Source organism: Syngnathus typhle, linkage group LG14 (genome assembly GCF_033458585.1).
Source record: "Syngnathus typhle isolate RoL2023-S1 ecotype Sweden linkage group LG14, RoL_Styp_1.0, whole genome shotgun sequence".
In the NCBI taxonomy this organism is placed as follows: domain Eukaryota; kingdom Metazoa; phylum Chordata; class Actinopteri; order Syngnathiformes; family Syngnathidae; genus Syngnathus; species Syngnathus typhle.
Window position 1 is genome coordinate 1,150,412 of NC_083751.1, and position 15,345 is coordinate 1,165,756.

The 15,345-nt window shown below is 44.8% G+C and overlaps 1 protein-coding gene across 1 annotated transcript; it reads left to right on the top strand.

Moving 5' to 3' along the window:
* Positions 1–848: 848 nt before the first annotated feature.
* Positions 849–13,630, top strand: fcho1 (FCH and mu domain containing endocytic adaptor 1). Its single transcript, XM_061297212.1, has 27 exons — positions 849–950; positions 3,558–3,611; positions 5,182–5,273; positions 6,243–6,317; positions 6,505–6,646; positions 6,736–6,888; positions 7,012–7,116; positions 7,367–7,465; positions 7,551–7,647; positions 7,753–7,870; positions 7,988–8,012; positions 8,170–8,230; positions 8,687–8,868; positions 8,962–8,986; positions 9,185–9,235; positions 9,352–9,403; positions 9,487–9,611; positions 9,698–10,729; positions 10,794–10,903; positions 11,006–11,207; positions 11,301–11,415; positions 11,483–11,638; positions 11,700–11,832; positions 12,000–12,196; positions 12,451–12,515; positions 12,755–12,922; positions 13,004–13,630. The coding sequence occupies exons 2-27, from the start codon at positions 3,582–3,584 to the stop codon at positions 13,030–13,032; spliced, it is 3,639 nt and encodes a 1,212-aa protein (XP_061153196.1). The 5' UTR covers positions 849–950; positions 3,558–3,581; the 3' UTR covers positions 13,033–13,630.
* The last annotated feature ends 1,715 nt before the right edge of the window (positions 13,631–15,345 follow it).

Here is a 15,345-nt window from a genome sequence, read left to right on the forward strand (position 1 = left end):
TGCCGCCGTGAGCATGGAGGAGATCCGAACCAGTGATGGACAATGCAACCAATCAACAGATAATGACCACAGAAGAACAGAGGAGAAAAAAGACAGCGAGTTTGTGCGCCCCCGTGTGATGGAGGATGGAAAGGACAATGAGGGAAAAGAGCGATTGTCCCAAACAAGTCCCCTCCAATTTCGGCACGAGGCCGGAGACAAAGAAAAGAGCCCAAGACAGTCGAAAGGGAGCTGGTTCACGAGTTGTTTCAAGACAAATACAAAAAACAAATCCCCATCATCGTGAAAAGTGCACTTCATCAACAATGAGCTTGCCCCGCCCACTGTCTTGTGCACAATGTGCAATGCACTTTCCTTGGAGGAAATCTTTCTGTTTCTTCTTTTCTGCTCAAATATGAAACCAGGCACTACTTTTGGTGACATTGGTGGTGTGCCGCGAGATTTTCCATCGTGAAAATGGGCGCCTTGGCTCGATCAAGGTTGAAAAACACTAATGAAGGGTCTCAGATGTGATGTTGATGTAGTTGCTATCTTTATCCAGGTAGGGGCGCTCTATTAATATTGCCTACACGCCAAAGTTGTAATCTGTAGAGTAGCATGAAACTAAAATGTATTAGATCAACAGATTTGACTCTATGTTATACATTGGCAACATTCTTGACCATTTACAGCCAAATAAATCCATATAAAATAGCGAAGGCTGTCAAATGAACCAATCAGATACTCGTATTCACTCTTGACCACGCCCTGTTACCGTTGCTATGCCGACACGGGTCTCTATGAGTGACGGGGCAGTTAGCCAATCGTCGTTGTGCACACTGGGAAACGCCCGCCTGCCCGCCCGCCCGCCCGCCGCTCATTTCTATCTACTCCGGCTGATGTCACCTACCAGACTGTTGGATGGACCATTGCGGGAGCACAATGCAATATCAACGGAGTAGTCGACACAGGTAATAAATGATCGTTTATTAACACATTTGATTTGTGAAGGGGTTGCCCGCTTTGCTCACGTATGGCTGTGTATGACAGCGCAGTTGACACGGTTGTTTGCTAACGCAGCAAAGGTGCACTTCACCTGAAGACTCAAACAATATCGTGGACAAAACGGATGTGCAAACACACTTTAAAGTTTAATTTATACGTACCGTAGTCGCGAAACATGTTTTTTTCTATTGAGGTGCACAAGTATTCAAAGTGTAGAGATAAAATGAATGCAAAGTTGAAGTCAATATTCAAATGTGAATTGTACTGACTGTTTCAGTGCTGCTATGGAAAGATCTCATGATGGAAATTTCCAAATGTGCACAGTTCATTTTTCATGCACTCGTGGCAGCGTTACCAATTTGTCTTGTGATTCTGCCATCGGACAAATGGTTTTACATTCAAGCTTTCTGTCATTGTTGAACAAATTGCTACTTGCAAATGCTACTCGCATGGTTAGAGAGTCAATATGGGCTTTCTGAGCTGGCTTCGTGGGCCCAAAAAGATTTTTTGCTCCATCTGGTGATCACAATTCATTGATGCAGTTGACATCCAATTTTCACTCAATTGCATGTTATTTCAGAATAGAAGACCCAGGTCTTCATTTGATTGATTTATTGATCATTCATTTAGTACAGGTAGGACCTTCGAAAGAGCTCTTTGTTAGCCAAGGTCTTCTCAATTTAGTGGACTGGCCTATTGAGGCTTGCTGAATAGTTCTTAAGAGCAAGAATGTGCACATGCTTACAGTCATGCCAAGTTGATTGACCTTACCCAATGAATTTCAGGATACTTTCTGTGATCTTTGTCTTCCTGGAACATTTTCTGTGAAACGACCTGAATGCTTTAGTTGTGTGAACATATTCTGCAAAAATTTAACTCCAAAAGAAAAATGAGTCAAATGTTTTATTGAAAAGAAAATTGTGGTTCACAGAAATCCAGTTTTCAGCCCCTGATACGCTTGAGGCTGTGAATGTGTCCAGCCACAGATGGTATCCTGGGGCTCTCTGGTTCTGGCTCTCTTTCTAGGTTACTAGTTCATTAATTGCCTCACTCTGTATGATGATCAATTTGTATTTTCTGGGGGTGGAGGGAAATGCAAAACAAATAAAGCAATTCAGAAAATAACAACACACTCACAAACCCCAATACAATCTAACGTGAGTCATTCAATACTACAGTCAATGGCTGCACTTGTGACGAGGCTTGCTTGTTGTCTGCGGCACAGTTGTGCTTTCTCATGAGCTGAGCTGAGCTGAGCCGAGCCGAAGCGATGCCTGCCTGCCTGGCACATGGCGCAATAGTGCAGTATAGACAAAACTACATTCACGTAAGGACAATGGCCAGACTGCCTGGCCTATGTTGATCACTCACTGATTTTTTCCCCCCCATAATCCTCTCTCGGTAAAAGAAAAGTCTTTTATCCAATTAATGTGACTAATGTATTTTATTTGATTTCTATACCTTTGTTCCAAAACGGACATAATTTTAAAACGACAACGCACAGACAAATGAATTACTACCAAAAAAAAAAGGTTGCATTTGGGCTTTTGCCCCCACTGGACGTCCTGGATGCACAATGCACCTTTCCCGCTAAGATAAAAAGCTCAGTCTGCCAACCAACGCAGCGGCTAGCTAGCAGCTTCTTTGAAGGTGTGAGGTTTGACACGCGTGCAACGCAAGCTGCCATTTGTTTTCATGTTAGGAGATTGCAGCTGACTGACAAATGAGGCCTGACCCAATATGCCATGCTTTGCCAAATTGAGGGACGCGTGACTTCATGTGTAGTGAAGGTTCCCACTTCAGTGCAATTACGACAGTGTTGTGTTACAAGATAGCAGAAACTACCAATGGGAGTTTGGCAACTGGGAAATACAGAAGAGGCTTTTTCCAAAAATGCTTTGTTTCCTGTTTTTCTACGCTCCATCTTGAAGATGGTCACATTCAAGGCTATGCGTTTTCGTTTTGTCTGTCCTTATCCTACTTGAAGTTTTTTTTTTTACTGCTAGCAATCTGTCTAGTGTTAGACAGTCCAAGTTTGGCTGCACTCTGAGAACAGATTACACTTTGGAATGTCTCCACTTGTTTTTATCATCCACTGCACCATTTTCGAAGTGTGTTTTAAGATTTAAAGTTGTTCGTCTACATGGCCCATGGAAGCAGGTGGACGGGTTTTGTTTTTCAATTCCGACCAGTTGATGAGTGAAGTTTGAACCACGCAAGTAGATGAAGTAGAACCACGCATAAATTCATCCTCTCCTTGGTGGGTCTTCCACTTCCACCATGCCTCGTCCTCCTCCTCTCTCATCCCATCTTCTGGGATTTTCTTCTGAAGTCTTTTCTTAATTCCCTAGGTTCATCCCTCCTCCACCAAATGTGTCTCCCGTGTTTTCATGAAGACATTGCTATCCTAAACCTTCACAGTCAAGCTTGCAGTTCACAGTGGCCCACTACCACAGTCTATGATTCCAAAGCATTCATTGCAGAATCCTCCTAGAGACAATTAAGACGAGATGAACCGACAAAACATGAAGCAAAGTTCTAACGAAGGTACTTGCTTTCCTCTTGTATTACAGAGCATGGTGACGGTCCGTTGAGCGATGATGGCTTTCTTCCAGAACAACTTCTGGGTGAGTGTCTCAATAGCTGCAAAATTGATGAAATTCCCAAAATAATAATGAATTGAATGTGTTTTTTGAATGACTACATTTAGCACATCTCAATGATGCCCATTTTTTATATAGCTCAACAATAAAACAAGTTTAAAACAGAATGGCAATACCGAACCACCAGAATATTATATTGATCAAAATATGTTATATATTTTGCCCATTTCTCATGTTGTTCCATCTCAGCCGGTCTTGAATTTGCTCCGATCCTATTTTCAGCGTCACTTTATGAGAAAAGTTGCCCTGTTGAGATTTTACACATTTTTCACAGCCACCTCCCCCTCTCCATACTTTCTTTTCTCCCGTCAGTCTCTTCATTATGATGGTAATGGACTCCCTCGTGCGGAACCAAAATGCTCAACTTCATTCATGAATAAAAGTTGAACAACGAGTTTGTGTAATTCACACATGAAGAATTGTCATTAGAATTTTTTTTTTGGGAGATGCTCAAACATTAATATAACTATTGTAAGGATTTTTTTTTTTTAGCTCTTTGGTCTGCCTCCCAAATATTAAATATGAGGCTAAATCAACCCCCGAGGATTTACCATCTGTGTTCATTGATGTCGCCAAGCAGTTTTGAGAAGATAAGCTCTGCTGAAGGAACAGCGGATTAATTGCTAACTTCTGATCAACTCGTCAAATGTCTTGTCCATTAAAAAAAAATGTACATATGACATTACAATTGGTACCCATAAAAAAAAAAAAAAAACAACGTAGGTTATTTGAAAATGAAATGAAAATGGCAAAGCTGAAGTTGCCTACTCGGGAAGTGAAAGACAAATTTTGAGCCTGCCGTTATTTCTGTCAATAGCAAACGCCTTGAGTTAATATTTGCGTCCATTTGCCTTTTGTGTTTACATTTACGATTGTTAATACTGAATGAACAGGTACGGTGGACTCGTGCGTGTTGCTGGCTTTGAGTGGCAGCTCATCTGTTGCGAGGGCATCAGGTTGCGAGAGCAGAAGCCTGCCAGCTGCTTACACAGGACAAATTCTTCAGGGAGTAATCAGCAGTCACTCCAAGCCCTTTCAGACAGTCAATATTAGATTGGATCTTAGCCATTAAAACAACAACAAGAGGAACCGTTTTGTAGTTTGGACAATTGTGTGTGAAAGCACCCAAAACAAACCAGTCACAATTTTAATAACATTCAAGCATAATTGCTTGCTTAAGAGGACTTTTTTCTTTTCTTTCATGCATGAGCTGACAAGTATTCCTCAAAAGTGCCAAAGCTGCTTCTTACTGGCGGCTTCCACGCAGAAGTGCTCAGTGTTTGTTTTGCCAAATACGCCAGTCTGCATGTCTCTGTGTAGTGCGTGCGTGTGGTGGGTCAATCCTTCCTTGCCATTCCAGGCATTCCCCCGCTACCTGAGAATCGCTCTGTTCTTCTCCGATCAAACTTAAGAACCTGTGTGTCTCGTGTGCACAATTAGCTCCTTTGAAAAGGCAGCTTGCGATAAAAGGCAGATTTTTTGGTCAAAACAAATGAACAGTGTGTCTTTATTTGTCTTATTTGTGCCTGGGCAGGGGGAGAAGAATGGCGGCTTTGACGTGCTCTACCACAACATGAAGCACGGCCAGCTGGCGACCAAGGAACTCGCCGAGTTTGTTCGCGAGAGGTAAAGTTTGGGCCTAGTGCTGAGAATCTGGGAAGGAGAAAATGGTCTCGGCAACTGGGATGTCCTATTCGAGGAAACATTCATCAGAACACTGTGTTCAATGTATGTTGGATTATATTGGATCTACTCACTGGGAGTGAGAAAAGATTGTGATTAAGGAATCTGCTGAGACGGACAACAAATCAGCCGCCGACGGAAAGTGCAGTATCGCGTCCGTTGTGCTGATAAAAGTGCATCCGTCCGTCTTCATCTGCCTCTGCATTCACCAGAGTTGCTTCTAATAAGACAACATAGTTGGGATAAAAAGACATTTTTTATTGTTGTTGTTCCAGTCCGTCAATAAGAAAGCCATTAATCATCTGTGGTTAGAAGCAGTGTCATCCATGAAGCATGTTCCTCTGTTTTGTGCTAGCGACATTATATTCAATTCATGTTATTGATTACAATCGCATTGTGAATTCAGAGACAGTACGAGACTGAACCATATGTTTAAAAAAAAAAAAGAGTATCTTTGATATGTGTGTTTGTCTTAAACTCAGAAGCAAGTTGTTTTTTTTCCCCCCTTTAAGATCTTTGGATCAATATTGCGGCATTCTTTGCCCTTGGGCTCTACAGATTCCTTTTGAAAGTTTAATGTGCGGCCTTTCTCGATTCATCCGTGAATCATTTCAGCATGCCTTATCATACATTGACTTTCTGTATGTCAAATCTATGTGGCCTTGATAACGGTATTGCGTGCAACTGCTTTTGGACGTTATCATGAAGTGACAGGAATCGAAACTAAAGATTATGCACCAAGTCTCTTCCCGTTGCAGATGTGCACAGCGTACACACACACACACACACACGCACTCACACGGGTATAGGGCTGAAAGGTACTGCAGGGTTGAGGTTTCCATGACTACCTTTAAAGAAGAGCCAGTCACCGTGTGATATTCTGCTGATGTTTGTTTTGTTCCCCCCCCCCAGAGCTGCCATCGAGGAGACTTACTCCAAATCCATGGGCAAACTGGCTAAGATGGCCAGCAACGGAAGCCCACAAGGGTGAGTGAAAATCAAATCAATTGTGTACCATATCCTTGATAATAAATAGCGCCATGGCTGCGTATAAGATATGGATGAGTACCATCTGCTCAACCAAATGTTCCCATTTGTCCCCTTCTGTACTGATAAAATAATCCAAGTACTTACACCATATTGTCATTTGTGCTATTTCTTTATTTTTGCCCAGGACGTTTGCACCCATGTGGGATGTGTTCAGGGTGTCTTCTGACAAACTGGCTCTCTGCCATCTTGAGCTCATGAGAAAGATGAACGATCTCATTCGGGACATCAATAAGTACGGTGATGAGCAGGTCAAAATTCACCGCAAGGTATATATATACATGTATTAATGGGAATACCCAACTTTTTTTTTTTTTCCTTTCCAAGTCTTGTAATGATATTGTGCATGTTTTTTCAGACAAAGGAAGACATGGTGGGGACTGTCGAGGCGGTGCAGGCGCTGCAAGTTCAGAGTGGCCACCTTCAGAAGTCCAAAGAGGGTTACCATGCCAAATGTTTGGAGCTGGAGAGGCTCCGGAAGGAGGGAGCACCACCGAAGGAACAGGAAAAAGTTAGTTCCTACGTCTTTTGAAAGGACTTTAAGCTATGTTAAAATCAAGTCTTTTCTTTTTTTCAATGGTTTTTGAGTTAACAATGTTGAAATCAAGTTTTATTGTCTTCTCTCTCTCAAAAGGCGGAGCTGAAGTCCAAGAAAGCAGCAGAATCATTTGCACTGTGTATTGAAAAGCACAATCGAGTGGGAGGAGAGTTTGAACAAAAGATGAACGAGTCTGCTCAGGTCAGCTTTAATTCCGAGACCCCTTTTTTGGGGGAGGTGTGTGGAAAAAATATATATAGATTATTTGTGCTCTCAGTGTCAACACTATTCTTAAACTCCCGGTTCATATAGTCTGTAACTTCAGAACATTAATCAACATTAGTAAGACAATGGTGAAAATGAGAAGATTTTTCAAAATAAGATCTCAGTGCACCCTGAATAATAATTAAAAAAAAAAAAAAAGTCTAATTGAGTGTCTGTGTTTCTGTAGAGGTTTCAGGAAATTGAGGAAGCCCATTTGCAACAGATGAAACATTTGATTAAAGCTTATTCCCACTCCATAGAAGACACTCATGTACAAGTTGGCCAGGTATGTTTTGCAACATCTCAAACCTCATGTCACACACGATTTGTTAAATGTCTGGAGATAATCATCCTTGTCTGCTTTGCTGCAGGTCCATGAGGAATTCAAGCAAAATGTAGAAAATATTGGCATCAATACCCTCATCCAGAAATTTGCCGAGCTGAAGGGCACTGGCAAGGAAAGGCCCGGTAATTAAGTCGCAAAATATTTCTCGCAAATATTATTTGCACTATGTATTGACTGAGTATGGGAATACAAAAAAAAAAAAAAGTGTTTATATGTGTGTGCTGCAGCTGTAGTCAGTTTCGAGGAGTACATGACAGCCATAGCACCCGAGGGCGGAAAGAAGAGTCGGGCCAAAGCCTTCCGGATCCCCGGACTGGGCAAGCGGGACAAGGAGCCGGACTCCACGTAAGCATAATCGTCCTTGCCCTGTTTTTTTTTCTCCTTATCTGATTGGCTCTAGTCTTTGCTGCTGGCTTTAATTTGTGTTATTGAACAATGAAAGCCAATGGATTTGTTTTGCAGGGATTCTGCTGTGACTGAGATACCGGTCAGTATTCCATTTTATTCCCAGTCACCACAGCAGCGTCATGGAATGTTTACTAAATGAGGGTGTTGTAAATGTCAAATAAAAAATTGCTGCATTATATTTTTGTCAGGCTGCTGTGCTTGAGTTTCTTAAAAAAAAAAAAAAAAAATGTTTCCAGAATTCACCCTTTGACGTAGACGATGAAGGATTCGTCATCCGAGCTGACAGCACTCAGAATGATATCCTTTTTCTGCTCCAATCATTCGGACACGCTGGGATGTTGAACTTTTACGAGTGTACAAAAAGGGAGTCATGGCACGGGCGTCTCTTTCCGTTTCTGCTTGCTAACGCTCGCTCGCTCCCTGGTCCTGACAGCCTCAAGATAACAACTGCTTTTCTCATTCGACAGCCTGGGGTGAAAATAGAGACAGGAAGCGGTTGGTAGTTTGCAGAAATAATCTCAGATGTGCAATTGGCTCGGTTACGCTTTTGCACCTCTTTCTGTATTTCGGCATCTGCTCTTATTTCTTAAAACTCGCAGAGAATTTTTTTTTCCCCCTTCTCTCTCTCTCCAAGGCCTCGGTTCCAGTACAGGAACTTGGGCAATATCAACCCATCCTACTAGTTCTTTTTCTTGCTCATTCTGTGGATGCTATTCTTTCTTTTCATTTCCCTTGACTCTTCTTGTCTGTCACGCTGCTCCAAAGAGAAGGACAACAACTTCTATTCCAGCGACTCCGACTTTGATGACGACGAGCCCAAGAAGTTCCAGATCCAGATCAGACCGGTGGCCAACAGCTCCCGCAGCAGTGCAGCCGCCCGGGAGAAGGAGCTGAAAGCTACTGTGGGAAACCTTACCTTGCCACCCAACAGAGGGGTATATATACATATATATTTATTTTTTTTTTTTTCATTAAAAAAAAAAAAAAAAGATGCAAAATACTAAAATAGTTTTCTCTTTTTCTTTCAGGTAAAAGTCAAAAGGCATCTTTCCAGTAAGTGTTTTTTTAAAATGCTTTTGGACTGTCCCATACATAAACCCTGAGGAAAAAGTCAACATTTATATAGGGTATTTCTAACCTTCAGAAAACAAATTCAATTAATAATAAATTAAAAAAAAAATCAATGAAGTGTCAGCAGTTCGATCACCCAATGCTGCAAACTTGAATTATTCTGACTGTTTGTCTTGACAGGAAACTCGAGCACAGGCGGACGTACAGATGACGAGGGCACCTCTTCTCGAGGTTTTTTTTCTTTGATTTGCTTATCTGTGATGTGGTTTGTTGCCAGCCTTTGCTTTCTTAGTTTGTGTGGAACGCTGCTTGTTGTTGAGTTCTCACATTGTGTTTTGTAATCCTAGATGGTGAGCAGGAGAGCCTGCGCAGGTCAACTTCCAGTCCAGATCACAGCAGGTGAGATGAGCTCTTCTCGTTCTGTTGTAAAGATGGGGGGGGGGGGGCACTTCAGAATGTTAACCTTTTTTTTTTTTTAACAGATTGAGTTCTACAGCATCCGGTACCGACAGTCTGTTTGGGCCGCCTCTCGAAACAGCCTTGAAATTCCAAAGCTTTAGCGGTCGGGGACAGTTCCAACAACAAAGTTCCTTTGGTGCCTCTGAATGTGAGATGATAGACATGTGGTAGTTGACTTTGGAGACTCTGCCCATCGTGTGGCACATTAACTGCTGGCTTTTTTTTTTGCATCAGATGCTGCCTTTTCATCAGACTCTTCCTCACCCGAGAACATTGAGGACTCGGGTTTGGACTCACCCTCCCTTCAGCCGCTCGACCCCTCCCCTGAGCCGGCGGGCTGGGCGGCGTGGCCTCCCGTTTCGCAAAGCAAAGAACAGACACAAATACGAGCTGCTGCTGCTGACCCTTTCCTCTCAGCCTTCTGCGAGCCCTCCCCTGCTCCAAGTCCTCATCCGCAGGATGACCCCGTGACCGCTGTCGGTTCTTCCCGTTCCTCGAGACGCCCCTCAGACGTAGACTCCTCCTCCGCCGGGCGCTTCTTCCCTGCTTTCCAGCAGTCCTCCCCCTCAGTGGAGATGGAGTCAGCGGCGTGGAACTGCAGACATCACCCCGATGATCCCTTCTTTGCCGCCTTTGACAGGAACGTCACACATGAAACCGTCAACCTGGCCGACGCCTGGCCACGCCATCCCCCGCGCCCGACCCGGGACGGACGAGGAACGGAGGCGCGAGGGGACCCCTTCTCCAATCCCGACACCAAGCCGCTCCCGCCCCCTTCTTCCTCCTCATCTCATCGTAAAAACAGAGAGCGAAAACGAGACCGAAGCCTACCGCCGCCGCTTTCTTCCGACGACCCGTTTGCCATCACCATGATCGGAAGCCCCACCCACCAGTCGTCACTGGCTGCGGCAGGAGGAATAATCCCACATAGCAACAGCAATAAGCTCACATTTGATAACAACCCGGCATCTTTTGCTCCATCGCAGCCAAAGGAGGAAGTGGCCCATTGGAATTCTCTCCATAACCCGTTTAGCGAGGGACAGCCGAGCAATTCCAGAGCAAACGACGCGGCGGGACCAGGACAAGGAGATTGCGTCGGCGGCGAGAGGAGAAAACATCGCTCGTCGGAGAGCGAGCCTCGCCGGAACGCTCCTCCGCTCACGAGACATTCTGGCCCGCAGGAGGATCTTTGTTTCTCCACGGACAAAGACCAAGACTGTCTGGACATCAACACGCCCCAGCCTTGCAGTGTCATCTCTCACAAGGGTATATGGATTTCCTCAGGTCACGTGTAAACATCAATTGAAATTTGATGGTGTGTCTCTCCAAGGTACCAAACACACCTTTAGACATCCATCATCTGACATGGTCACGGCCGCTCTTTCCAGGGCCAACAAGCCCAGCAAGAAGAGCGCCAATCTACTCAGCGGCACTGACAGAGTAAGTAAGATACAGTCAAATGCATTTATTTTGCCACTTTTTCTGAAATGCTTTCCTTTGAATGATCGGCCGCCACTAATGCCGAGCCTTCCTTGTCCTCAGTCTCAGTCCCGGTCGTTGTGCTCCTCGCCTTTGCCGGAGCCCAGCGCCTCCCTCACCTCCTCGTCTTCCTCCAGTCCCAGCGAGTGGGGACCCCAATGCAGGGACCTTGAATGGGGAGGACAGAACCGAGCCCCCAGCCCTGCCCGGGTGCGCCAAGCCTCACCTTTGCCTTACCCGCTCCAGGACCAGCCGTCGAGAAAACGTAAGCCAGATTCAGAGCAGAGAAATGTATTCCGTGACGTAGTCTTCACCTTATGAGAGTATTGGAATGAGTTTTTGATGTGGTCCTTTCCAGTGCACTTGTCCCGAGGCCCCAGTCCCCTTTCCCTCAGCACCCAGGAGGCTTGGCCCGTGGCCGCCGCCATCACCGAGTACATCAACGCTTACTTCAAGGGCGGACAACACAATCAGTGAGCTGGATGTCGGACGGCGCCGGTTCTCCGCTGTCAAATGACAACCGTCTTTTCGTTCCTCTAGGTGCCTGGTGAAGATCACAGGCGATCTGACCATGTCCTTCCCAGCAGGCATCAGCCGCATTTTCACAGCAAAGCCCAGCGTCCCTGTGCTCAGCTTCCGACTGGTCAACATTTCCAAAATAGACCACTTCTTACCTAATCAGAAGCTTCTCTTCAGGTATTTATTTATTTTTCCTTGCTGTGGAATGAGCCGCTAGCAGCACAGAATGTGCCCACAGTGATCCGTCTCAGAGTGACCCGGAGGCCCGAGACTTCTGGTTCAACATGCAGGCCCTGCAGGTGTACTTGCAGCGGGAGGCGGAACTCAACCCCCAGGCCTCTTACTACAACGTCGGACTGCTCAAGTATCAGGTAAGATCAATATTTATGTCATTGTTTTTTGGGGAAAGGTTCATGTGTCAGATGCGCGGTGTCGGCACGCGGTATCGCTGACTCCTCAAGGATGGACTTTGTGTTGCTCTTATTTTGTCCCGCTCATGTTTCATAGTCAGGCTCGCAAGTTGTTGATGTCCGTGCAGGTGTCATCTCAGGATCCAGCCCGGGCTCCGCTCCTGCTGTCGGCGGAGTGCCAGCGCAGCGGCACGGTGACCCGGGTGTCGCTGGACTACCATTGCTGTCCCGTCACAGCGCCGTCCACTCAGCTCACCGCCGTCCAGGTGCTGCTGCAGTTGGACCACGCGGCGGCCGACCTGCAGTGTCAGCCGCCTGCCTCCTGGTGAGCCAATGAGAAGTGTCCCTTTAATAATGACAATATTAGAAATGAATTATTGGCAGCAGTGATGAGGAAGTGGCAGAGTCCCAGCTGGCGCTGAAACCTGTCAACATGCTGGACAGGCCGCCGCTCAGTACGTTTGTTTTGAGGGCTGCTCGAGATGCTAAAAATAGTAACAGCAGATGACAACATGGCGTTTGGACCACGAGAGAGACAGAAGGTCAAAGAGTCAGCGAGTGTTTTTTGTGCCTCTGCAGGAACGCCGAGGAAAGACGTCTGCTGTGGAAGCTCGCCAACCTCTCGCCCACCAACCACAGCAAAGGTCAGAGCTAAGAGGGAGGAAATTAAACAGCGTAACATTTCCCCGCCCCCATATCCAATCTGCGTGGCATCAGTGGCAGAATCGCCTTGATTGCCTCTTCAACTGTGTTTTCTATTCGACTAAATGGAACTCTTTCCCTCACTTTCAATTCTAGCAGTATTTCTACACGACCCCGTGGCCGTCAAAAGCCATGTTCTTCAGACTCGCGCAGCCCATCTGACTGGATTGTGTGCCAACAGGCTCGGGGACTCTGTGTGCCAGCTGGCAGTGTTTGGAGGTCCCTCGCGGCCCCCCGCCCAACCTGGCCGTTCAGTTTGTGGGCTCCGGGGCCTCTCTGTCAGGCATGGACGTGGAGCTGGTCGGCAGCCGCTATCGCATGTCGCTGGTCAAGAAGAGATTCGCCACAGGTGATGCTTTGAAGAAAAAAATAAATGTCATTTTTAAAAAAATGAATTTGACCCTTTTCTTCTCCACTGTGTGCCCAATAGGAAAGTATATGGCAGGCTGCACCTTGTGACCATAATGACATGGTTGGAGCTTCTGAGACGTTTGCTACGCGGTCAATGTTGAAGGACCACAAGCACTTAATTGTGACACTGTTTCTGCTGCTACGGTCTCTTTCTTGTCTCTTGTGTGTTCATTTTTCCTGGAGAAAATGTTCTTCCTTCTTTCATCCCTTTATACTACTGGACTGCAAACTAAGCTAAACGTTAAAAGTCGACACTTGGTGTACAGGGAAGCACGTATTGAGTAATAACTTAAGCATAGTCCGAGTGGCAATTGAACACAACCGAAATGATGGAACAGGGTCATTGTTATATCTTCTTCTCTACCTTTAAAAAAGAAAAAAAAAAAGAAGCAATGTTTGCATATCTGCTGTTTGCTCCAAAAGGAGGCTTTGTGCTATTCAATAATAACAGCAACAACAACAAAAGTAATCCATGTAGTCATCTTTGGTTTACACCAGTTTATTATTATGACACATTGTGACCAGGTACAAAATACAACTGAATTAAGCAGTTTACCAACCACCATGTGTCCTTGGGCTAGGTGACTGATTCACAATTTGGTTTTGTCTGATATCAGAGATTAAATAAAGAAAACCAACTGGCTGATTGATTTGTTTTGAGAGGAAAAAAAAACAGCAAAAGCATTTCACTAGCTGACCAGGAGATGGCGACAGCGTGGCATCTGAAGACCATGGATTGTTTGTTCTGCTATAGCCTAGGTGACTGATTCACAATTTGGTTTTGTCTGATATCAGATATTAAATATAGAAAACCAACTGGCTGATTGATTTGTTTTAATTGAGAGGGAAAAAAAACAGCAAAAGCATTTCACTAGCTGACCAGGAGATGGCGACAGCGTGGCATCTGAAGACCATGGATTGTTTGTTCTGCTATCGCCTAGGTGACTGATTCACAATTTGGTTTTGTCTGATATCAGATATTAAATAAAGAAAGCCAACTGGCTGATTGATTTGTTTTAATTGAGAGGGGAAAAAAACAGCAAAAGCATTTCACTAGCTGACCAGGAGATGGCGACAGCGTGGCATCTGAAGACCATGGATTGTTTGTTCTGCTATAGCCTAGGTGACTGATTCACAATTTGGTTTTGTCTGATAATAGATATTAAATAAAGAAAACCAACTGGCTAATTGATTTGTTTTAATTGAGAGAAAAAAAAACATCAGCAAAAGCATTTCACTAACTGACCAGGAGATGGCGACAGCGCGGCATCTGAAGACCATGGATCGTTCTGCTATGCCGGTTTAAAAAAAAAAAAAAAAAAAAACGTAATTAGCTAGGGGTCAAAGGTCAAAGTTTACGGTTCAAAGTTCACCCAGGGGTCAAAGGTCGGTTCAAAGTTCACGGGGTCATGTGCACATTTTCGATTTTTAACTAGAGTTGAAAGTTCAGGGTTCAAAGGTCACCCAGGGGTCACCACGGGGTCACCACGGGGTCACCGCGGGGCCACGGGGTCACCACGGGGTCACCGCGGGGTCACCGCGGGTTCAAAGTTCAGGGTTCACTTTTTTTTTTTTTTTTTTTTTTTTTTTAGGTTAACCTTTATTTAACCCAGTGCTTCTCAATTATTTTCTGTTACGCCCCCCCCTAGCAAGAAGAAAACTATTCGCGCCCCCCCTCCCCACCGTGACTATCCTAACTTGTCTTGTAAGTCGGAAAATGTTGCACTGTCGCAAACGTGACAGAAGTAACAATGAGAGCGCCACTGCCCCCTGCTGTAGTAAACGCGCAATTACACTTTATTCTAGTACTGCCAAAAAAAAAGCCTGTTCCCCAGGGTCACACGCGCCCCCCCAGGAATAGCACCGCGCCCCCCTTGAAGCACTGGCCTAGGTGACTGATTCACAATTTGGTTTTGTCTGATATCAGAGATTAAATAAAGAAAACCAACTGGCTGATTGATTTGTTTTAATTGAGAGGGAAAAAAAACAGCAAAAGCATTTCACTAGCTGACCAGGAGATGGCGACAGCGTGGCATCTGAAGACCATGGATTGTTTGTTCTGCTATAGCCTAGGTGACTGATTCACAATTTGGTTTTGTCTGATATCGCGCCCCACTATTTGAGAAGCACTGGGCTAGATAAAGTGGTGGTTTCAAAATACACAAAATAAGGGTTCAGTATACTTGTAAGAGGACCCAAATCTAGTTCCATAAAAAAAAGAATCATCGGCCAAAGATCTAAAACAGTCTTACAAAACATTAAAAAGAACAGAGCTTTTCAAACGCACTTAAAGGCAAAGGACAGACAGACAGGTATACATCTCAAAAAGCCTTAAATAAGTCCATACAAAAATGGAGGGGA

Excerpts from the sequence above, each read along its gene's own strand:
- fcho1 (XM_061297212.1), top strand. The coding sequence starts at position 3,582 with ATGATGGCTTTCTTCCAGAACAACTTCTGG. Across the intron at positions 7,871-7,987 it reads GACAAGGAGCCGGACTCCAC|GGATTCTGCTGTGACTGAGA; the intron begins GTAAGCATAATC and ends TTTGTTTTGCAG. Across the intron at positions 9,404-9,486 it reads TCCAGTCCAGATCACAGCAG|ATTGAGTTCTACAGCATCCG; the intron begins GTGAGATGAGCT and ends TTTTTTTAACAG.